Here is a 23,991-nt window from a genome sequence, read left to right on the forward strand (position 1 = left end):
AAGCTTCTTCAAAGAAAAACCAGAAAGTCCAGTTGTCTCTTGAAAAAGCACCTTTGGGCCAATCCACCTACCTTATGAATCAAGGCCTCTGCTTCAAGGGTGTTGTGGTCTGCCAGCAGCCTGCGGAGCTGGCAACGGAGTCCGACAGCAATGAGGCTGAGGAAGAACATAGGGCAGTCCTGGAGCCGGGGAAGGCCCAAATGAGGGCTCTGCGTAGGAGGCAGAGGTGGGGCCAGGGCCATCGGGGAGTGAAATGCAGACTCTGGAGCCTCCAGAGGTGGACAGTAGTGAGGCAGAGGAACAGGAGGAGCCTGTTCCTAATGCACGCATGGGAAGAGCTGCCAGAAGGCAAGAGCAGCTCAAGCAAAGAGGGCGACTCGGGAGTAGGGCCAAGAGATGATTGGCCCCTCCCATAAGGCTTAAAAGACCAGCAACGGCGTTTGGGCTCTTTGCCGGAAAACAACGCTGATAGCTTTGTCTTGTTGCATTTGAATCGGTGTCTTCTGAACTTTTGCCAAGAAAGGCTTTTGGCAGTTTGCCTAATTGGACCAAGGTGGTGATAGGACTGAGGAATTTGTGTTGGGAGGAATTGGCTTTAATTTAGTTGAACTAAGCTGAGAATGAAGTAATTCTCAGCTGTTCGAATAAAGTTTGTTTGTTTTTACACTGACTGAGTTTCCTACTACCTACTTGGGCCTGGGTCACAACAAAGGGCATTCCTTGGACCTTAATAGTGGCAGAGGAGCAAACAGTGACTCTCTCAATAAAACATAATCCATACACCAATTCGGGAGGAAACACCGTCAGTTCTTCCATAGCAACCATCTCAGACGCAGCCAAAATTTGCTAGACTGCTCTACCTGACTGGCCACCTGAGAGAGCGCTTAACCAGTTGGTTTGACCGCAGAAGCTCTGTAGATAACAGCTTGGCTTCATACAAAACGGCTCCGACAGCAGATGATCTGTACCTCCTCGAGACCTTGGGAAAATTCAGAAATACTCAACAGCTCCACCATATGGATCTCTCTTAATTGACTCAGGAGCAATGGAAATAGAAGCTGCGCTGCCAAATTTCAGCAGCTCAAAAGCCACAGGATACTCTGAGGGCAGCAGGCAGCCCATGGATTACTTGATGTCTCTCAAGATAAATTATTCCAGTCTATTCACGAAGCAACTTGTCTTTTGTGCGTCACCCGGGGAAAGCTTTGCCTTAAAAGGAAGCCCGGAGATAACTTCCAATTTTATCCGCCGCGTTTGGTTCATCAAATACACCACTCCGAAGAACAAGCTTGGCACGATTGGGAAAGTAAAGAGTTGCTCACTTTGAAATCCATTCAAGCGATCTGTCCTTGGTGGTTTGGGGGCTTTTCACACACTGTCAGGGTACGTTCGTTCCAGTGGTGAAATCTCAACCGGTTTACAACCGGTTCGCTGGCTGCCCATGCGCGCTGTGCACGCATATGCGCAGTGCGCATCATGCACCAAATGCGAGATGCGCATGCGTGCAGTACAAGCCAGAAGGAGGCATGGGGTAAGTAGAACAGTACCCTGGAGGTAGGTGGGTGATCAGCTGTGGCGCACAATCTTTTTTTTTCTTTTAAAAGCATTTTTTTTACAACCTATTCAGCCGAATAGGTTGTAAAAAATGCTTTTAAAAGTAAAAAAAAAGGCTCTGACGGTCAGGCAGCTCAGCTGGGATCCTCAGAGCCTTTTTAAAAAACCTTTTAAAAGCATTTTTTAAAAGAAGCAGCAAGCCGGCAAGCAGGCGACCGGCTGCTTGGGTGGGCATGGGCGGGAGGAGGGGCAGGGATTTTTGCTACCGGTTCTCCGAATCACCCACCGCCATCGCTACTGGATCAGCCGATCCAGGAGCATTTTACCCCTGATCTTGGAGGTCTTCTAGCCCCACCCTCTGCCCATGATAGGAGACCAAGGGTGTCCAGACTTGGCAACTTTAAGATCTGTGGATTTCAACTCCCAGAATCCCCATTCTCACCCCACTCCAGGGGAAGGATATTGCAAAATCTCCATTCTCACCCCACTCTGGGGCCAGCCAGAGTGGTATTTGCCGGTTCTCCGAACTACTCAAAATTTCCGCTACCGCTTCTCCAGAACCTGTCAGAACCTGCTGGATTTCACCCCTGGTGCAGGGGTTAAGCCAGCGGTTCTCAATCTGTGGGTCGCGACCCCATTGGAGGTCGAATGACGATTTGCCAGGGGTCGCCTAAGACCATCGGAAATATGTGAAGTATACTTGCGAGTCGAAGGATCGCGCTCCAGTGGTTGACTCCACAAGCCAGCTTCAGGCTCTTCAAATTGCTAGCCGAATTCGGCTTCAGGCGCGATGAATTAAAAAAGAGAGAAATCTTTGCTCTGATGTCTCCCTCTCAAGCCAGCTGCAATCACTCCCAATCGCTAGCCTAATCTGGCTTCAGGCGCCACAAACTTAATAGGGGAGGAGTCTCCGCTTTAATGCCTCCGTCCTCAAAGCAATCGCAAGCAGTTCAGATCGCCAGCCTGACTTCAGGCGCGATAAATTCAAACGAAAATAATTTTATGGTTGGGGTTATCCAACATTTTCTTAACAATTTCCAGTGTTGGAGCATTCACAACTTCTGCAGGCAAGTCGTTCCACTTATTAATTGTTCTAACTGTCAGGAAATTTCTCCTCAGTTCTAAGTTGCTTCTTTCTTTGATCAGTTTCCACCCATTGCTTCTTGTTCTACCCTCAGGTGCTTTGGAGAATAGTTTGACTCCCTCTTCTTTGCGGCAACCCCCGAGATATTGGAACACAGCTATCATGTCTCCCTAGTCCTTCTTTTTATTAAACTAGACATACCCAGTACCTGCAACCGTTCTTCATATGTTTTAGCCTCCAGTACCCTAATCATCTTTGTTGCTCTTCTCTGCACTCTTTCTAGAGTCTCAGCATCTTTTTTACATCGTGGCGACCAAAACTGGATGCAATATTCCAAGTGTGGCCTTACCAAGGCATTATAAAGTGGTATTAACACTTCGCGTGATCTTGGTTCTATCCCTCTGTTTATGCAGCCCAGAACTGTGTTGGCTTTTTTAGCAGCTGCTGCACATTATATAGTAACTGCCTGCAGGAAAAAGTGCCATTTTCAGCACATGTAGTTAGTGCCTGCACTGCACTGGTTAAGCATAATATATGAACCCATTCTGTGTCCTTCATGCAAGAGTCAAGCTGGTAGACCCATCGACCTGACATATGCCCAATTTCAATCAAAGGACCGCTATACGTTAAACTATAGTTTATGTTTTTATAAAAGCCTGCTGTTTTTTAAAATTTTTATTAAACATTTTTTTTAAAACAAAAAGAAATTTTAACACTTTTTTCTTTTCAACAGTTTTGTGTCAGTAACCGATACCTATACATTTTTTCTCCCTCATCCTAATAAGGGTCCTTGAGTGGCTCAGACTGCTAAGACAGTCTGTTATTAACAGCAGCTGCTTGCAATTACTGCAGGTTCAAGTCCCACCAGGCCCAAGGTTTATTTTTTATTTATTTTGTCACAACAATATATGTAGGTATCATACAAAAAGGTTATATAGTAAATAAACACATATATGGGTAAATATAAGGAGATATAAGCATATATATAGGAAGAAGAAAAGAAAAACAATAGGACAGGAACGGTAGGCACTTTTGTGCGCTTATGCACGCCCCTTGACTCAGCCTTCCATCCTTTATAAGGTAGGTAAAATGAGAACCCAGATTGTTGAGGGCAATAAGTTGACTTTGTATATAATATACAAATGGATGAAGACTATTGCTTGACATAGTGTAAGCCGCCCTGAGTCTTCGGAGAAGGGCGGGATATAAATGCAAATAAAAAAAAAAGTATCTTTTATACATATATTTCTAATATTAATTATTTTACTTACATATATACATAGACATAAACGTGTACACAATTTCCTTTCAACATTTTTTGTTTCCTCCTATTTGTTTGTATATTTCTACTCCTATTTCAACCGTTATTTAATCTTTCCTTGTCTTTTTTTCTTTTTCCTACAACCCTTTATACCATTTCTCCCATACTAGGTAATATTTTTATAATATTTATAAAGGGCCTGCTTTTATAACTCTTTAGCTTTTAATATAATGTTATGTACTCTGCATTAGTGAAAGGAGAACAGTGAAAGGAAAACATAAACATAAACTGTTTCAACTCCTACCCTCAAAATGACGCTATAGAGTACTGCATACCAGAACAATTAGACACAAGAATAGTTTTTCCCCAAACGCCATCACTCTACTAAACAAATAATTCCCTCAACACTGTCAAACTATTCACTAAGTCTGCACTACTATTAAACTTCTCATCGTTCCCATCATCCATCTCCTTCCACTTATGACTGTAACTTTGTTGCTTATATCCTTACAATTTATACTGTAATTGATTGTTTCCCAATTGTTTAATTGTAGCCTATGACTATCATTAAGTGTTGTATCATTAAGTGTTAAATTTGTAGCCTGCGACTATCATTAAGTGTTGTAAGTGTTGTACTTTGATGAAGGTATCTTTTCTTTTATGTACACTGAGAGAATTAGAATTAGAATTAGAATTAGAATTTATTGGCCAAGTGTGATTGGACACACAAGGAATTTGTCTTGGTGCATATGCTCTCAGTGTACATAAAAGAAAAGATACCTTCATCAAGGTACAACATTTACAACACAATTGATGGTCAATATATCAATATAAATCATAAGGATTGCCAGCAACAAGTTATAGTCATACAGTCATAAGTGGAAAGAGATTGGCGATGGGAACTATGAAACGATTAATAGAAGTACAGATTCAGTAAATAGTCTGACAGTGTTGAGGGAATTATTTGTTTAGCAGAGTGATGGCCTTCGGGAAAAAACTGTCCTTGTGTCTAGTTGTTCTGATGTGCAGTGCTCTATAGCGTCGTTTTGGAGTAGGAGTTGAAACAGTTTATGTCCAAGATGCGAGGGATCTGCAAATATTTTCACGGCCCTCTTCTTGATTCGTGCAGTATACAGGTCCTCAATGGAAGGCAGGTTGGTAGCAATTATTTTTTCTGCAGTTCTAATTATCCTGTGAAGTCTGTGTTTTTCTTGTTGGGTTGCAGAACCGAACCAGACAGTTATAGAGGTGCAAATGACAGACTCAATAATTCCTCTGTAGAATTGGATCAGCAGCTCCTTGGGCAGTTTGAGCTTACTGAGTTGGCGCAGAAAGAGCATATGCACCAAGACAAACTCCTTGTGTGTCCAATCACACTTGGCCGATAAAAGAATTCAATTCTATTCTATTCTATTCTATTCTATTCTATTCTAATCCTATCCTATCCTATCCTATCCTATCCTATCCTATCCTATCCTAAAACCGATGTGACCCAGAATTGATGAATTTAGCTGCTAAAAATATACGATTTCGCCTTTCAAGCTTTTGTCAGAGGAGTTGCAGCCATAAAAAAAACAAAAAATCCAAACCCCCAAAACCTTTTTACCAAGATAGCTGAAATTGGTTATCAAGAACTATCAGACAACTGGAAATAGAAGCAGCTAAAACAAACAGGATTAAAACAATAAAGGGCACCAGTGCAACTCAGACAATCACAGATGCACAGCTAAATGTAAGAGCTGATGTGAACCTTGGAAAAAATCCAAAAACTTAATTCACAAGGTAGTGAAGAGAATGTTTCTCTGTTCTGCATAAAAGCAATTTCAATTGAAGGGATGGACATGACCATGGATGTAGGTTTAGGCAATTCACAATAACCCTAAGATTTTAAACTATGACGGTACAAATAGTTCTTGGAGCCTGCCTATTAGAATAGAATAGAATAGAATAGAATAGAATAGAATAGAATAGAATAGAATAGAATTCTTTTATCGGCCAAGTGTGATTGGACACACAAGGAATTTGTCTTCAGTGCATATGCTCTCCGTGTACCTTCATCAAGAAAAGATACCTTCATCAAGAATCATAAGGTACAACACTTAATAATAATAATAATAACAACAGAGTTGGAAGGGACCTTGGAGGCCTTCTAGTCCAACCCTCTGCCCAGGCAGGAAACCCTACATCATCTCAGACAGATGGTTATCCAACATTTTCTTAAAAATTTCCAGTGTTGGAGCATTCACAACTTCTGCAGGCAAGTCGTTCCACTTATTAATTGTTCTAACTGTCAGGAAAGAAGGAGATGGGTGATGGGAACGATGGGAAGATTAATAGTAGTGCAGACTTAGTAAATAGTTTGACAGTGTTGAGGGAATTATTTGTTTAGCAGAGTGATGGCGTTAGGAAAAAAACTATCCTTGTGTCTAGTTGTTCTGCTCTGCAGTGCTCTATAGCCTCATTTTGAGGGTAGGAATTGAAACAGTTTATGTCCAGGATGTGAGGGGTCTGTAAATATTTTCACAGCCCTCTTTTTGACTCGTTCGGTATACAGGTCCTCAATGGAAGGCAGGTTGGTAGCAATTATTTTTTTCTGCAGTTCTAATTATCCTCTGAAGTCTGTGTCTTTCTTGTTGGGTTGCAGAACCAAACCAGACAGATATGGAGGTGCAGATGACAGACTCAATCATTCCTCTTTAGAACTGGATCAGTAGCTCCTTGGGCAATTTGAGCTTTTCTGAGTTGGCACAGAAAGAACATTCTTTATTGTGCTTTTTTCATGACGTTTTTGATGTTAGCTTCCATTTTAGGTCTTGCGATATGGTAGAATCTAGAAATTTGAAGGTTTCTACTGTTGATACTGTGTTGTCTAGTATTGTAAGAGGTGGAAGTATGGAAGGGTTTCTCCTAAAGTCCACCACCATTTCTACGGTTTTGAGTGTGTTCAGTTCTAGATTGTCCTGGTTGCACCACGAATAGTGCAGAGAAGAGCAACTAAGATGATTAAAGGCCTGGAGACTAAAACAGATAAAGAACAGTGGCAGGATTTGGATTTGGCTAGTCTAGAGAAAAGAAGAATTAGGGGTGACATAATAGCAGCATTCCAGTATTTGAGGGACTGCCACAAAGAGGAGGGGGTCAATTTATTTTCCAAAGCACCTGAAGGCAGGACAAGAAACAATGGAAATTAATTAACCTGGAATTAAGGAGAAACTTCCTAACAGTGAGGAAAATTAACCAGTGGAAACACCAGAAGCTGTGGGTGCTCCATCACTAGAGGTTTTTAAGAGTCTAGACAGTCACTTCTCTAAAATGGACTAGAAAACCTCCAAGGTCCCTTCCAGCTTATTCTATTCTATTCTGACTTTATTCCATCACATTCTTTCATTTTGAAGTAACCGGCATTGGAGAGAAAGCACAAAAAATAGTAAAATCAAAGACATTAAAGGGAAGAAACAGGGAAAAAGACAATAAGATAGATCAGCGGTCACTAACTGGTGGCCCATGGACCACTGGTGGTCTGCGGGAAAACTTCGGTGGTCCGCAGAAAAATTATTTGCGTTTTTTATATTGCACTAAATCAGGAGTCCTCAAACTACAGTCCCTGGGATAGATATTTAAATATTTATATTTATAAATTTATAAATATAAATTTAATTTATATTTATATATAAAGCCTGATGATCTCCTCTTCTTCTGCATCAATGTTTGGAACACAAATTTGGATAACCATCATATTAAAGGATTATCTACAAAGTCTAACTGATATTGTTCCGTCAAAGAGTGCAGAGAAGAGCAGCAAAGATGATTAGGGGACTGGAGGCTAAAACATATGAAGAACGGTTGCAGGAACTGGGTATGTCTAGTTTAATAAAAAGAAGGACTAGGGAGACATGATAGCAGTCTTCCAATATCTCAGGAGTTGCCACAAAGAAGAGGGAGTCGGGCTGTTCTCCAAAGCACCTGAGGGTAGAACAAGAAGCAATGGGTGGAAACTAATCAAGGAGAGAAGCAACTTAGAACTAAGGAGAAATTTCCTGACACTTAGAACAATTAATAAGTGGAACGACTTGCCTTCAGAAGTTGTGAATGCTCCAACACTGGAAATTTTTAAGAAAATGTTGGATAACCATTTGTCTGAAATGGTGTAGGGTTTCCTGCCTGGGCAGGGGGTTGGACTAGAAGGCCTCCAAGGTCCCTTCCAACTCTGTTGTTATATATATTATATATGTGCAATGAATGTTTGTGTTGCTGCAGAGAGTCTCCCCCTTCGGGGTCTTTTTCTATGGGTCAGAAGGGGGGAGAAATTCTGACTTGGGGTCTGCTTTGGCCTCCTGGTCAGGGCTTTGGGCAAAGGCTGGAGGAAAGTGCCGCTGGTGGCAAAGAGCTGGAGGACCTTATCCCAGTGGGACTGCATCATGGCCTGGAACTGGCCTTGCACTTCCCTCTGCTTGGAAAGCCTATGCTCGTAGTCCTCAGTGAGGTGCTTCTGCTGAGCCTCCTTCTTGGTCAGATCCAAGTTGAACTGAGCTGTTTTGTCAACTCTTTCTCATGATGGCTGCTTAGCTCCAACAACTGCTTCCTGTTGGGGCCCTAAGGAGCTCGGGCAGGGAGGCAAGGAATGGCTGGGAGGGAGGAGTGAGTAGAGGCTGGCAAGGCGTGGGACATTGAGTTGGCCACTTGACATGAGTGGCCACTTGACGTGAGTGACATTGAGTTGGCCTCGCCCACCCAGTCACATGACCACCTAGCCACGCCTACCCAGCTGGTCTTTAGGCAGATCATATTAGTGGTCCGTGGGATTTAAAATTATAATTTAGTGGTCCCTGAGGTCCGAAAGGCTGGTGAACCCTGAGTTAGATAATCCAGTTCTAGTGCATATTTCTCAATTTGGGCAACTTTTAGATGTGTGGACTTCAACTCCCAGAATTCAAAAGTCCCCACCTGCTGGCTGGGGAGTTCTGGGAGCTGAAGTCCACACGTCGTAAAATTGCCAAGGTTGAGAAACCCCAGTTTAACGGACAGCAATGATTCTACATGTCGTGTCCAACTTGACGTGCAACACTCATTGCATCCTGGTTGCCTTTTATATAAAAACTGCCTTTTTTGAGGATCTCATCGTTGAACTTTGTCCCACTACAGATGGCTCTTGACTTAACAACCATTTGTTTAGCGACAACTTGAAGAAGATGTGGCACTGAAAAAAATGACTTAGAACAAGTCCTTAGAACCATTACAGCATCCCCATGGTCACGTGATCAAAGCTGAGCTATCAAAGTCCTTTGCCGAACCCTGTGCACCCAGGCGGCGCATGCACTTCCGAACCGGTAGGGAAGGTAACTATATTTCACCCCTGGGTGGGGTGGGGGTCGCGCATGCATGTGCTCACACCCATAATTCTATGCGCCCAAACCCCCTGTGCATGCGTGCGTGACCCCCCCGCGCTCCCCCTGCTTTTTGGCATGTGATGGCCCTGGTGGGCCCGATAGGCCCATTTTTCGATCTCCCCAGGTTCCAGACCCTTTCTAGGAGCCTGGGGAGGGTGAAACCTCCCCAGAGGCCCTCTGGAGGCTGGAAAGAGCCTGTTTCCCGACTTCTGGTGGGCCCAGAAGGCCCGAAAATCAGTTGACCGGCACACACATGCGCGCCGGAGCTGAACTTGCGTGCCCACTGATATGGCTCTACGTGCCATAGGTTTGCCATCACGGCCCTATACCATTTCAGAAAAATAGTTGTCCAATCTCTTCTTAAAAACTTCCAGTATTGGAGCATTCACAAGTTCTCAAGGCAAGTTGTTCCACTGATTATTCTAACTGTCAGGAAATTTCTCCTTAGTTCTGAGTTGCTTCTCTCTTCGATTAATTTCCACCCTTTGCTTCTTGTCCTGCCTTCAGGTGCTTTGGAGAATAGCTTGTCTCCCTCTTCTTTGTGGCAGCCCTTCAAATACTGGAAGACTGCTATCACGTCTCCCTTAGTCCTTCTTTTCATTAAACTAGACGTACCGGATTCCTACAACCGTTCTGGGTATGTTTTAGCCTCCAGCCCTCTAATCATCCTTCTTGCTCTTCTCCACATTCTTTCTAGAGTCTCAACATCTTTTTTTATATTGTAGTGACCGAAATAGATGCAATATTAATCCAGGGATTCCGAATGGCTGAACAAAATGTACACTGAGAGCATATGCACCAAGACAAATTCCTTGTGTGTCCAATCACACTTGGCCAATAAAAATTCTATTCTATTCTATTCAAAACAAAGACAGTTAATCTACGGCTCTTTTTAGTGCATCCATAACCTCAAAATTCCCTCCCAGCAAATTAACCACCGCCTGAGTAGTCTACTGGCTTTATGTGAGCTACCCGGGTCTGACCAGATGGAAAAAGAATAATTGACACAGAGAAATCTGTTATATTCGGGAAGTAACGAGGCTGGAGACCAGGGTCGTGACAACAGCTCTTTAATATATGGTGAACCCAGCAACAGGCTGGGGAAAAACCTCTCCTTTTATACAGTTCTGCTGGAGGCTTCGTCCAATCAGCAACGTGCTGATTTCCCGCTCAAATATTTAAAGGCACAACTGTTAATACATAACACTCCTCCCCTCCCAGAAAACACTTGGTCTTATTTACATATTTATTTACATGTTATTTTTCGACGTAGTCACGCAAATAACCTGGGCGTCTCCTAGTTCTTTCTGACCTGCGCGGTTCAGTTCTGGGTGGTGTTTCGAGCTGGTCGGAGGGGCTGTTTTCTCCTCCCAGCTCTTTCTCTGGGCCGTCGGGCTCTGGATTATTGGCCGACTCTTTTTCTTGGCCATCCGGCTTTGGATTAATTTTGGGATTTTCCTTGCTGTTTCCCTCGGGGACCTGATGGCGTCGCTGGAACTCTGGGACCTCAGCTAAGTCTTGCGCCTCCCCCGGGTCATTGTCAGCTGTGGATTCAAAGTGGTATTGGTCATTACCTGTCTCTGTTGGTTCGGTTTGGTCAGTTATTCGTTTCCTTAACTGATCTATGTGGCGCCGCCACATTCGGTTGTCTGGTAGCTCTACCACATACGATTTTGGCCCTGTTACTCTTGTTACTTGTCCTGAGCCAACTAGGGCCGTCCCCATAGTTTCGGCCCACACCCGTCGCCTATGCTCAATTCCTTGTTTTTCTAGCTCCCCTTGTAACCCTCGGGTGTGTAATGGGGTTCAAACGTCAAGTGGGCACCGGAGTTTCGTCCCATTAGCAATTCGGCTGGGCTTTTCCCAGTGGCTGTGCTTGGGGTTCTATGCTGGACGGCTAGGAAAAGTCTATTTTGTTTGCCAGTCACCTGGCTTGAGCCTGGACAATGCCTCCTTAGCGCCCGGACGGAACGCCTGCAAGGCCATTCGACGCAGGGTGGAAAGGTGCAGAGGGGCATGTCGGATGCCTTCCTCTGCCAGGTACTCTTCAAACTGGGCTGCCGTGAATTGGGCTCATTGTCGGACACCAGAGTGTCCGCAACCCGTGAGTTGCGAATAGGTGGCGAGGGTTGCGATTACTGTTTCGCTGTGGTGGACTTCATAAGTATGATCTCTAACCATTTGGAAAATGCGCCCACCACCACTAGGAATGTTTGGCCGTGAAAGGGCCAGCAAAGTCAATGTGGATTCTTGACCAAGGCCCTTGGGGCTTTTCCCATTCTCTGACTGGGGCTGTTGGGGTAGCGGTCTGGACTCTTGGCAAGCTTGGCATTTCCCTACCCTCTCAGCAATCTCTGCGTCCATGAGTGGCCACCATACATAGCTTCTAGCTAACCCTTCATCCTTACGATGCCTGGGTGACCTCGTGGAGGAGGTCCAATACCTTGCCCTTAACTTAACAGGAATTATTACACGATCACCCCATAACAGGCACCCCTTGAGCCGAGAGCTCATCAGCTTTTAACAAATTCTTTGAACCGTCACCGCGCAGCGGGCCACCCTCTGTACCCAACCGAGTACAGTCCTTAACACAATGTCCCGGTATGATGCCCGAGCCACTTCCTTTGATGTGACTGGGCCAGAGTCCAACGAGTCAATAAGGAGGATGGGTGTCCCGGAGGGGTCTTCGGTCGCCTGGCAGTGGGCATCGGCTCAAGCGCCTGCATGCCCCACTTCTTTCCTGGTCGATGCTGCAGCTTGTATGAGTAAGCGGCTAAAATATAGTCCATCGAGTCAAGCGTGGCGAAAGTGCCACAGGCGTTGGCGTCGCCAGCCAGTAATCCCAGTAACGGTCTGTGGTCAGTCACGATTTCAAAATTCCGCCCAAAGACATACTCATGGAATTTTTGACCCCTGATACAATGGCTAATGCTTCTTTGTCTAATTGGCTGTAGTTCCTCTCTGGGGAGGACATCGTTCTAGAGTAGAACGCTATAGGGGCTTCTGTGCTTTGGAAGTCTATGGCTGAGTACAGCCCCACCCCATAAGGTGACGATCGCAAACCAGCACTAGGGGTAGTGAGTCGTGATATTGGATGAGCAGGCTATCACTTGAGAGCAGGTTCTTTACTGCTTCAAAAGCCCTATTTTCTGACTTTCCCAAGACCAAACAGTATTTTTCCTAAGAGCCTATGCAGCGGTTCCAACGGTTGCTTTGTTCTTTAAAAGACCGCGTAAAATTAACCAATCCCAGGAATGCCTGCAGCTCTGCTTTGTTTTTGGGCGCTGGAGCCTTCCTAATTGCCTTAACCTTGCTCTCAGTAGGGTGAATTCCTTTCTTGTCTATCCGTAGCCCAAGAAATCGACCGATTCGACCCCTATCTGACATTTATTTGTCTTGACTTTTAATCCGCTGTCCGGAAAATGCTCAAGACCTTTCTTAACCGCTCCCCAATTCCTCCATGTTTTCCCTGAAATTAGGACATCATCAAGTAGGGAACTACCCTGGGAGCCCTTGCAGTAGTCGTTCCATCAGGTTTTGGAACAGCCCTGGTGCCACACTAACCCCAAATTGCAATCGGTGCACTTGAATGCCCCCTGTGCGCCACAATCGCTTTGGGCTTCGCTGTGCGCTCACTGGCAGTTGTTGGTAGGCTTGGGCCAAGTCTAACTTTGCAAAGACTTGCCCTTGCCCCAAAGAGTGCAATAAATGTTGCACCACGGAACCGGGTACGCGCTTTTCTGTAAGGCTTTGTTAAGCGCCGCCTTGTAGTCAGCGCAAATTCTAATTGACCCGTCCGACTTGATTGGGGTGACGATTGGCGTCCCACTTTGCGTGATCGACTGGCACCAAAACCCCTGATTTATGAGCTTGTCCAGCTCCTTATCAATTTTGGTTTTAGGGCAAAGGACTCCCTCGCCTTAAGCCTAATGGGGGCTACCTGGGGTCTAAGTTGAAGGAAATAGGGGTCCCTTGTACTTGCCCAGGCAGTCCTTGAAGACATCTTCGAACTCGTTAAAGAGAATGTCTTTCAAATTGCAGTCACTTCTGTAGATGCCAGTCACTCCCATGCCCAGGGCACGAAACCAGTCTAGTCCCAACAGACTGGGCAGAGTTCCTTCGACGATCGTGATGGGCAGGGTCTTTTGTGAGGGCCGTACTCGACTCGGACGGAGGTGGTCCTCGAACAGGGATGCGATTCCCTGGTAGTCGTGGACTCGAGAGCCGCTGTGCTTGCAGATGGCGCTCGCGACGGACGGCAGCGACTTCGCCAAAGTGTCCCAGGACATGATGGTGATCGCTGATCCCGTGTCTACTTCAAGCCTGCACCGTTCTCGATCTTGGGCTTTGTGAAATCTTCTTTCCACTTTGGTTGAGGCGCGGCCTATAATGACAGTCGCTTTGGTTAGACTTCGCGCTTTCTTGTTTGAACCAATCGCGGGCCGCCTTTCCGGTTCCGCTGATTGGCCGATTTGAATTTTCGGCGGAAGGTTGGGCCGCTCTGCAAACCTGAGCTAAGTGTCCTTTCTTCCCACACCGCCGCATGTTGCGTCTTTAAACCTGCAGCGTTGGCGCTGATGCTGCCCTCCGCAGCTTCCGCACTCCACGGTCCTCAGTGTCGCGTTTCTCGGTCCGGCAGACCCTTCCTCATCCTCGCCTCACCTTCGGATTCGGACTGAATCTCCTCCTGGTGTACTGGCGTTGGCTTTGCGCCGCCTTGGATTGAAGAGGCTTTTGCAGAGTCTCTGCTGCTTAGTAGACATTTCGTGTGCTCTGGCCTCGCCCAGAGCGGTGGCTAGTGTCAGGTTGCTCCTGGCTAGCAGTCGCCGCCAGACGGATGTCCTTGACCTCGGATGAGTTGCTCGAGTAGCACTTGCCTAAGTCTCGGTATCCGCAGTCCTTGGACGCTCTTCTTAGCGGCCATGTAGTCACCGATGGACTCGCCTCCATCTGTCACGCTCTCGAATTCAAACCGCTGCACGATTTGGACGGCGTCGGTGCGAAATGGTTCTTCAGCAAAGTCTGCAGAGTCGGCCACGATACCGATTGTATCGGCGTTGGCTCCGCCCGGGCTTCCGCCATCTCGATTACCTCCGGCCCCCAATGGCTTAGGAAGTAAGCCCGCTTGCGGTTATCAGGATCCTGTAGTTCGTTGGCTTCTAGAAAGCTTTCGAAACGGGTCATATATGTTCCCCATTTCTCCTTGCCCGGGTTGTACGGTGCGGGTGGCGTGTTTGCCATTTCCGCGTTTCTGCCCTGAGTTTGCTGGGTTCGGAACTAGCGTGCTTCAGCTCGGTTCTGGTTCTCCTTAGCCTCGAGATCCCACCTTCGTCGCCAATGTTATGTTCGGGAAGTAACGAGGCTGGAGACCAGGGTAGTGACAACAGCTCTTTAATATATGGTGAACCCAGCAACAGGCTGGGGAAAAACCTCTCCTTTTATACAGTTCTGCTGGAGGCTTCGTCCAATCAGCAACGTGCTGATTTCCCGCTCAAATATTTAAAGGCACAACTGTTAATACATAACAAAATCCCTCTTTGGCCACCTGCTGCGTCTCTGTTTACAGCTCATCTTTTTATCTCCAAGATCACTCCCCACGGAGTTATATTTCACTGCTCCCCGGACATTGTTTTCTCCAAGTTTGCTTTGGATGGTATAAATTCATTGGTTTTTTTTTTCTTTCGAATTGTCGGTTTCTTTGGAGAGGACACCTTTTGTTAATTTGTTTGCTTGTCCCTCTGTTGCAAAAAATTGTTGTCCTTCATTCGTCAGCGGCCTTGGTGGGAAAGAAGGAGGCAGCAGGGGAAGCGGAAAAAGAAGACCATCTCTTCGTCATCAAAGAAATTTGCGGGTTCAAGATGGAAGATTCTCAGCCGAAGAAGAAATCTCCAAAGATTGAAGCCGTTTTGACAGGTGGGGGGGGAAAAGGGGTAATTATACCCTAGGGTGGGGTGGTGATAGGTGTTTGAAAATAACCTACGTGGGTTGTAAACCATGGTTTGTTGCTTAGCGTCTTTTGTGAATCCAACCGGTTGTGGGTTAAGCAAACGGTGCTTTTTGTATGTTCTGTTAAAATGATCACGGATTTGCTGTTAGTTTAGATGCATTGAATTATAAATAATTATCCTTATTTAAGAGGAGTCTTTTAAAGCCTATTACAATAGAATAAACAGAGGTGGAAGGGACCTTGGAGGTCTTCTAGTCCAACCCCCTGTTTAGGCAGGAAACCCTACACCACTTCAGACAAATGGTTATCTAATCTCTTCTTTAAAAGTTCCAGTGTTGGAGCATTCGCAACTTCTGATTAATTGTTCTCACTGTCAGGAAGTTTCTCCTTAGTTCTAAGTTGTTTCTCTCCTTGATTAGTTTCCATCCATTGCTCCTTGTCCTGCCCTCAGAAGCTTTGGAGAATAGTTTGACTCCCTCTTCTTTGTGGCAGTGCTTGAGATATTAAGACCTTGTTATCATGTTTACCCTGGTCCTTCTTTTCATCAAACTAGACATACCCAATTCCCACAATCGTTCTTCCTATGCTTTAGCCTCCAGTCCCCTAATCATCTTTATGGCTCTTCTCTGCACTCTTTCTAGAGCCTCAAGATCTTTTTTTATATTGTGGTGACCAAAACTGGATGCTGGATTCCAAATGTGGCTTTACCAAGGCATTATAAAGTGGTATTAACACTTTACGTGATCTTGATTCTATCCCTCTGTTTATGCAGCCTAGAACTGTGTTGGCTTTTTTGGCAGCTGCTGCACACGGCTGGCTCATATCTAAATGGTTGTCCAGTAGGACTCCAAGATCCCTTTCACAGTTACTGCTATTGAGCAAGGTACCACATACACTGTACCTGTGCATTTTGTTTTCCATGCCTAAATGTAGAACCTTCCTTTTTTCACCATTGAATTTCATTTTGTTAGATAGCTCCCAATGTTCAAGTCTGTCACGATCCTTCAAAATGATTGTTTCAGAAAATCTCTGGTTTTTGAGGTAACTCTTTATTTATTTATTTATTTTATTTATTTAATTAAACTTTTATACCGCCCTTCTCCCGAAGGACTCAGGGCGGTGTACATCCTTCATTAAAACAATTAATATACACACTAAAATAACAATTAAAAAACTTATTCAATAAAGGCCGAAATTAAAACCGTCCAATTGACCATATAAAATACCCAATAAAATATTAAAATTTAAAAATTTAAAATTTAAAAATTTAAAAATCAGGCCAGTCCCGCTTGGATAAATAAATACGTTTTCAGTTCCCGGCGAAAGGTACGAAGGTCGGGCAATTGGCGTAAACCAATATATTCTTGTTCTAGTGATAAGATGGTGATCCACTTGCAATAATAATAATAATACCTTGAGGAATGGTGGGCTCTAAAATAAACAAAGCAATACCCTGCCCAGTGAGATTTCAATATTTAAATAAGTTATAGCACTTAGACCTATATACCGCTTCAGAGTGCTTTACAGCTCTTTCTAAGCAATTTAGAGAGTCATCATCTTGCCCCCCAACAATCTGGGTCTTCATTTTACTGACCTTGGAAGGTTGGTAAAAGGAGGACCCAGATTGTTGGGGGGCAAGATGCTGACTCTGTAAACCGCTTAGAGAAGGCTGTAAAAGCATTGTGAAGTGGTATATAAGCCTAAGTGCTATTGCTATAGAAGGCTGAGTTAACCTTGAGCTGGTCAGAATCGAACTGCTGGAGTGAGGAGTGAGTTAGCCTGCAGTACTGCATTCTAACCACTGCGCCACCAGGGCTCTTCATGTTATGATCATGAAGTTAATCTGCATGAAAAAACAATGGCTACCAACCTGCCTTCCATTGAGGATCTGTATACTACACCAGTCAAAAAGAGGGCTGTGGAAATATTTACAGACCCCTCACATCCTGGACATAAACTGTTCCAACTCCTACCCTCAAAACGACGCTATAGAGCCCTGCACACCAGAACAACTAGACACAAGAACAGTTTTTTCCCGAAGGCCATCACTCTGCTAAACAAATAATTCCCTCAACATTGTCAAACTATTTACTAAATCTGCACTACTATTAATCTTCTCATCGTTCCCATCACCCATCTCCTTCCACTTATGACTGTAACTTTATTGCTTGTATCCTTACAATTTATACTGATATTGTTTCCTGATTGCTTATTTGTACCCTATGACTATCATTAAGTGTTGTATCATTAAGTGTTAAATTTGTACCCTATGATTATCATTAAGTGTTGTAAGTATTGTACCTTGATGAAGGTATCTTTTCTTTTATGTACACTGAGAGCATATGCACCAAGACAAATTCCTTGTGTGTCCAGTCACACTTGGTCAATAAAAATTCTATTCTATTCTATATTAATGAAGAATAATCAAGACAAATAAGAAATAAAATGTTCCCGTGTCGTCTTAGGTCCTGGCCCTGGATATTATAGCTTACCTCCAACAATTGGATTTGTCAACCATGATTACACCCGCTTCACCAGTCCAGCTTATTCCTTTCGTCAGAGACTGGACAATCAGGGTGAGCAACTGTTGAACATTGCGACTTGTAGGATGTGGGATGGTCAGTCTCAAGAGATTGTCAATTTGTTCTAAAACTTCCACCCTCCGTGTTTGTAGAGATTCTCAGTCATCCAAGTCATGGTTGTCCTAAAGGTGCTTTTTCAGAAGGCAACTGGACTTTCTGGTTTTTTCTTTGAAGACGCTTCACTTCTCATCCAAGAAGCTTCTTCAGCTCTGACAGGATAGTGGGGAATGGAAGGATTTATATTCCTTGCAGACAGCTGGTCCATCGGCATCCTTTTTAGAGGATTGTTGAAGCACTTGGAGGTTTATCGGTGCTCCTGATTCCTGTAGTCTACAGTTTTTCCAGTTTTCTTCTGGATATCTGGATATTCTGGATACAAGCTTGATGGACATGATCTTGTAGATGACCTTCACTCTGTCAAAGACCTTGGAGTTTTCATATCAAACAATCTAAGTGCCAAAGCCCATTGCAACTACATCACCAAAAAGGCTTTAAGAGTTGTAAACCTAATCTTGCGTAGCTTCTTTTCCAGAAAGATTACACTACTAACCAGAGCATACAAAACATTTGCTAGACCAATTCTCGAATACAGCTCGTCAGTCTGGAACCCACACTTCATTTTGGACATTAATACAATTGAGCGTGTCCAGAAATATTTTATAAGAAGAGTTCTCCACTCCTCTGATCACAACAAAATACCTTATGCCACCAGACTTGAAATCCTGGGTTTCGAAAATTTAGAACTCCGCCGCCTTCGGCATGACCTGAGTATAACTCATAAAATCATCTGCTACAATGTCCTTCCTGTCGAAGACTACTTCAGCTTCAATCGCAACAATACACGAGCGCACAATAGATTTAAGCTTAATGTGAACCGCTCCAATCTTGATTGTAGAAAATATGACTTCAGTAACAGAGTTGTTAATACCTGGAATGCACTACCTGACTCTGTGGTCTCTTCCCAAAATCCCCAAAGCTTTAACCAAAGACTGTCTACTGTTGACCTCACCCCATTCCTAAGAAGTCTGTAAGGGGCGTGCATAAGAGCACCAGTGTGCCTACCGTTCCTGTCCTAATGTTCCCTTTGATTGTATCCAATTTGTATGGTTATTTCATGCTTATGCTTATATATATTGTTGTGTTTGACAAATAAATAAAAAAAAATATCCATCCATTTCCAGAGGATGGTGTGGAGATATGAATGGATTCTCAGGAGCACCTGAGGACACAGATAAACCTCCAGGTGGCCTCAACGACCCTCTCAAAGGATGCAAATGGACCAGCTGTCTGCAAGGAATATAAATCCTTCCATTCCCCACCACCCCGTCAGAGCAGAATGAAGCTTCTTGGATGAGAAGTTAAATGTCTTCAAAGGAAAAAAACAAAGAAAGTCCAGTTGCCTCCTTAAAAAAGCACCTTTGGCTCCACCCTCCATGCATCTAATAGGATATGGAGATAGATACAGGCAGTGGTGAAATGTAAAATTTGTTACTACCGGTTCTGTGGGCGGGGCTTGGTGGGGGTGGGGTAATGTGACGTGGCCAGCAAAGCTGGCTGAGGAACTCTGGGAGTTGAAGTCCACAAGTCTTAAAAGTCTGAGTCCTTCGGGAGATAGGGTGGTATATAAATATGATTAAATAAATAAATAAATAAATAAATAAATAAAAGAGCCAAGTTTGCAGTCCCCTGCCCTAGATCAGAAGATCTGTTTACAAACGGTTCTCTTTCTTTGTTTTCCTCTGTTCTCAGTCCATGATGCAAGTCCTGGACCCTGTTATTACGTGTCCCCTGAGCTCACACGCTTTGGCAAGGCGAAAGGCCCTTCTTACTCCATGCTGGGGCGAGCAAAACCTCCAGGTAAGCTCCAAGCAATGATGGCGGTAAGAGGGGAAAAAGGAAAGGAGGAAGGAGGAGGGAGGGAAGGAGAAAGAGGGAGGGAAGCAAGGAAGGTGGGAGGAAAGAAAGAAGAAGGTGGAAGAGATAGAGAAAGGAAGGAGGGAAGGAGGGAGAGAAGGAGAATGGAAGGAGTGAGGGAAAGGGGAGAAAGAAGGAAACAAAAGGAGGGAGGGAGAAAGAAGGAGAGAGGAAAGTAGAAGGGAGAGAGGGAGGGAGGAAGGAGGAGGAGAGAGAGAAAGGAAGAGAGAGAAAGGAAGAGAGAAAGGAAGAAGGGACAGCAGGAGGAAAGAAAGAAGGAGGAAGGAGGAAGGGAAACAGGGAAACAGGAAGGAGTGAAGGAGCAGGGAGCGAGAGAGAGAGAAAGAAAGAAAGAAAGGAAGGAAGGAAGGAAGGAAGGAACGTGCCAGGAGGAAAGAGACAGCAGGAGAAAAGGAGGAAAGAAAGACGGGCGAAGGGAAAGAGGGAGGAAGGAAAGAAGGAGGGAAGGAAGGAAGGAGGGAAGGAAGAAAGGAACAGGGAGAGAGAGAGAGGAGGGAAGGATGAAGAAAGGGAGAGAGTGAGTGAGAGAGGAAGAAAGGAAGGAAGTGACAGCAGGAGGAAAGAAAGAAGGAGAAAGGGAGGAAGAGAAATAGGGAGAAAGGGAAGAAAGAAGGAAGGAGCAGGGAGAGAGAGAGAGGAGGCAAGGATGAAGAAAGGGAGGGAGAGAGAGAGAGAAAGAAAGGAAGGGACAGCAGCAGGAGGAAAGGAGGAAAGAAAGAAGGAGAAAGGGAGGAAGAGAAATAGGGAGGAAGGGAAGAAAGAAGGAAGGAAGCAGGATGGGAGAGAGCGAGAGAGACAGGCAGGCAGAAGTCGAAGTCCACACATTTGAAAATCACCAAGGCCGAGGAATGCTGTTCTAAGGATTCATGGCTTTGCCCCTGGCTCCTAAGGCCAGCTCTCCCTCCTCTTCCTTCCACACATTACAAAAAAGCCTCTAAACGCCACATTCATCTCATCCACGCCTCCCCAGGTCTACCTCAAAGCCCGGGACCGGGCACATACAGTCCAGAAAAGCCGGGATCCAGCCTTCAGCTGAGGGCACCTTCCTTCTCCATAGCTGCCCGCACCAAATCTCGTCCGGTGGATCCCGTTCCAGCTCCCAACAGCTACATCCTCCCCTCGCTGCACAGAGCACGGATTCCCAGCAGACCCTCCAAGCCCACCCGTGCTGTCTCCGGCAGGAACGCCAAAGGCAGCGCTTCCAAGGACCCCGGGCAAATGCCAGGCCCTGCGAGTTACAACCCCCAAGCGTCTGCCGTCTGCTTCTGCCGCCGCCCAGCTTTCTCCATGCTGAAGAGGCTCCAGAAACCCACAAGAGCCTTCCAAGCTCCTGGGCCAGGAGCCCATAGCCCAGAAAAAGTGACCATTCACAGGACAGGGGCTCCTTCTTACTCTTTTGGGGTTCGTCATTCCGAATATCTCATGCCATTCATCCCGGATGCTCCGGAATGGTAGGGCAACAGAACGGAGTGGCCTCCTAGAACCTATGGCACGGTGGCACGTTGAGCCATATCTGTGGGCACGTGAGCGTTGCCCTAGCTCAGCTCCATCGCACATGCACATGCTGGCCAGCTGATTTTCGGGTCTTCCGGGCCTACTGGAAGTCGGGAAACAGGCCGTTTCTGGCCTCCGGAGGGCCTCAGGCGGAGTGGGGGAGGCTGTTTTTGCTCTCCCCAGGCTCCAAGAAAGTCTTTGGAGTCTCGGGAGGGCGAAAAACGAGCCTACCAGACCCACCGGTAACCTTTTTGACGTCGCGTGCCAAAAGCTGGGGGAGGGCAGGAGGGTTCTGCAGGGCGGGGGGAAGGGGGTGCGAAGAGGAATTATGGGTGTGGTCACACGTGCGCGTAACCCCCCTGCGCTCCCCCTGCTTTTGGTACGCGACAGCAAAAATGTTAGCCATCACTGTCCTAGAGCATTTTAAAAGGTATATTTTTAAATTATTCCTTATGATTAACAATAGCACCTAGACTTTATATACCACTTCACAGTGCTTTTACAGCCCTCTCCAAGGGGTTTACAGAGTCAGCACATTGCTCCCAACAATCTGGGTCCTCATTTTACCCACCTCAGAAGGATGGAAGGCTGAGTCAACCTTGAGCCTGGTGAGATTCGAACGGCCCAATTGCAGGCGGCTGGAAGTCGGCAGAAGGAGCCTGCAGTACTGCACTCTAACCACTGCACCATAACCACTGCACCACCGTGGCACATATTTCTGAATCCCTGATGATTAATTACTTTAATATTTTTTTTTTTTACAAAAAGCATAAAAACTAATGCAAATTAATAAAGAGTAAAAACAGGAGAAAAGACAAAAGACAAAAGAAAAGAAAAGAAAAGAAAAGAAAAGAAAAGAAAAGAAAACAAATGGTGAACTCTGTCTGGGTGACTTTGGAACGGAATGGAAGCTGTCTGGGTGACTTTGGACCAATCGCCAGGTGATTGTGAGTTCTAGTTCCGCCTTAGACTTGAAAGCCAACTGGGTGACTTTCGGCCAATCACCAGGTGACTGAGTTCTAGTCCCGCCTTAGACACAAAAGCCAGTTGGGTGGCTATGGGCCAATCTCAGCCCAACCCACCTCACTGGGTTGTTGTGAGGAAAATAGGAGGGGAAAGGTGTGCGGGATATGCTCGCTTCCTTGAGTTGTTTTTAAAAATAATACGGCGGGATACAAATACAGTAAAATAAAATAAAAAAATAAAAAAGGAACAAGAGAAAAACAGAGAAAGAAAAAATAAAAAGAAATAGAAAGCAGAAGCTTTTTGATTTCCTTTGCAGCCAAGTACAAGCTTATCTCTTACTCTATAATTGCAAGGGAAACTTCATTCTCTTCTATTACCTATTATCAAAATTGATTTTTGAAAATTATCTATGTTTAAAAATTTTTTTTCTTTTCGTACGGTGTTTGAACACCTGGGAATTAATAATGAATTATGATTTGAAAGAAAGAACCCTCCCATTTTAATGATACATTAGAATGAATTCTGATGATTGAGAAGACATTTTTTTGAGAAACGTTGAGAGTTTTAAAATGATTATAAAGTTGGAATGAGAGGTTTTCTTTTTAAGGTTGTTGGTCAAAGATCTGAAAGAGTATTGTGACTTTTGCCATTATAGATGATGACACAGGTAGTCCTCTACTTATAACCAGAACGGAGCCCAAAGTTTCTGTTCTTAAACAGGACGGTTAATAAGAGAGTTTTGTCATAGACAAGAAGGGTAGCAGCAGCCAAAAAAGCCAACACAATCCTAAATTGCATTAACAGAGGGATACAATCAAGATCAAGTGAGGTTCTAATACCACTCTATAAAGCCTTAGTAAGATCACACCTAGAATACTGCATCCAGTTTTGGTCACCACACTATAAAAAAGATGTTGAGACTCTAGAAAAAGTGTAGAGAAGAGCAACCAAGAGGATTAGGGCACTGGAGGCTGAAACATATGATGAATGGTTGCAGGAACTGGGCATGGCTAGTCTAGTGAAGAGAAGGACCAGGGGAGACATGATGATAGCAGTCTTCCAATATTTGAGGGGCTGCCACAGAGAGGAAGGGGGTCGAGCTATTTTCCAAAGCTCCTGAAGGCCAGACAAGGAATAATGGATGGAAACTGAACAAGCAGAGATTCAACCTGGAAATAAGGAGGAATTTTCTGACGGTGAGAGCAACCAACCAATGGAACAGAAGTTGCCTTCAGAAGTTGTGGGAGCTTCATCACCAGAGGCTTTCAAGAAGAGATTGGATAGCCATCTGTCAAAGATGGAGTAGGGTCTGCTTGGGCGGAAGAGTTGGACTAGATCACCTACAAACTCCCTTCCAACTCTGTTAATCTATTAATCTGTTACCTATGTAGGAATAGATGAATATAAATAATTGGTGTTTCTGTTAGTATTGATGTTATTATTATTACTATTGTTATTATCTTCTGATTGGGGTCCCGTTGAGAAGCTTCTCTGGCATTTATACAGTGCTGTATTATTTTATTTATTTATTTAATTTATTATTTACATTTCTATACCGCCCTTCTCCGAAGACTCAGGGCGGTTTACAGCCAAGTTAAAAAGACATATACAAAAATTAAAAGACAATATTTGAAATTTAAAAATCTGAAACCATAAGGCCGAATATTAAAATAACAAGTAATAAAACCACTCAATTAAAAATTACTCTTAGGCCAACCCTGCTTGGTGAAACAAAAAAGTCTTGAGCTCGCGCTTAAAGGCCCGGAGGTCGGGAAGAAGAC

General features: G+C 44.7%; 1 protein-coding gene across 1 annotated transcript in view; it reads left to right on the plus strand.

Moving 5' to 3' along the window:
* Positions 1-21,205, plus strand: part of CIMAP1D (CIMAP1 family member D) — a 33,736-nt gene extending 12,531 nt beyond the window's left edge. The window contains exons 2-5 of the mRNA XM_058163265.1: positions 15,059-15,199; positions 17,699-17,809; positions 19,565-19,672; positions 20,721-21,205. Coding sequence (XP_058019248.1) covers positions 15,059-15,199; positions 17,699-17,809; positions 19,565-19,672; positions 20,721-21,205 — 845 coding nt within the window. The remainder of the gene's footprint in view (positions 1-15,058; positions 15,200-17,698; positions 17,810-19,564; positions 19,673-20,720) is intronic.
* Positions 21,206-23,991: the final 2,786 nt, after the last annotated feature.

This window comes from Ahaetulla prasina, chromosome 1 (genome assembly GCF_028640845.1).
Source record: "Ahaetulla prasina isolate Xishuangbanna chromosome 1, ASM2864084v1, whole genome shotgun sequence".
Lineage (NCBI taxonomy): Eukaryota > Metazoa > Chordata > Lepidosauria > Squamata > Colubridae > Ahaetulla > Ahaetulla prasina.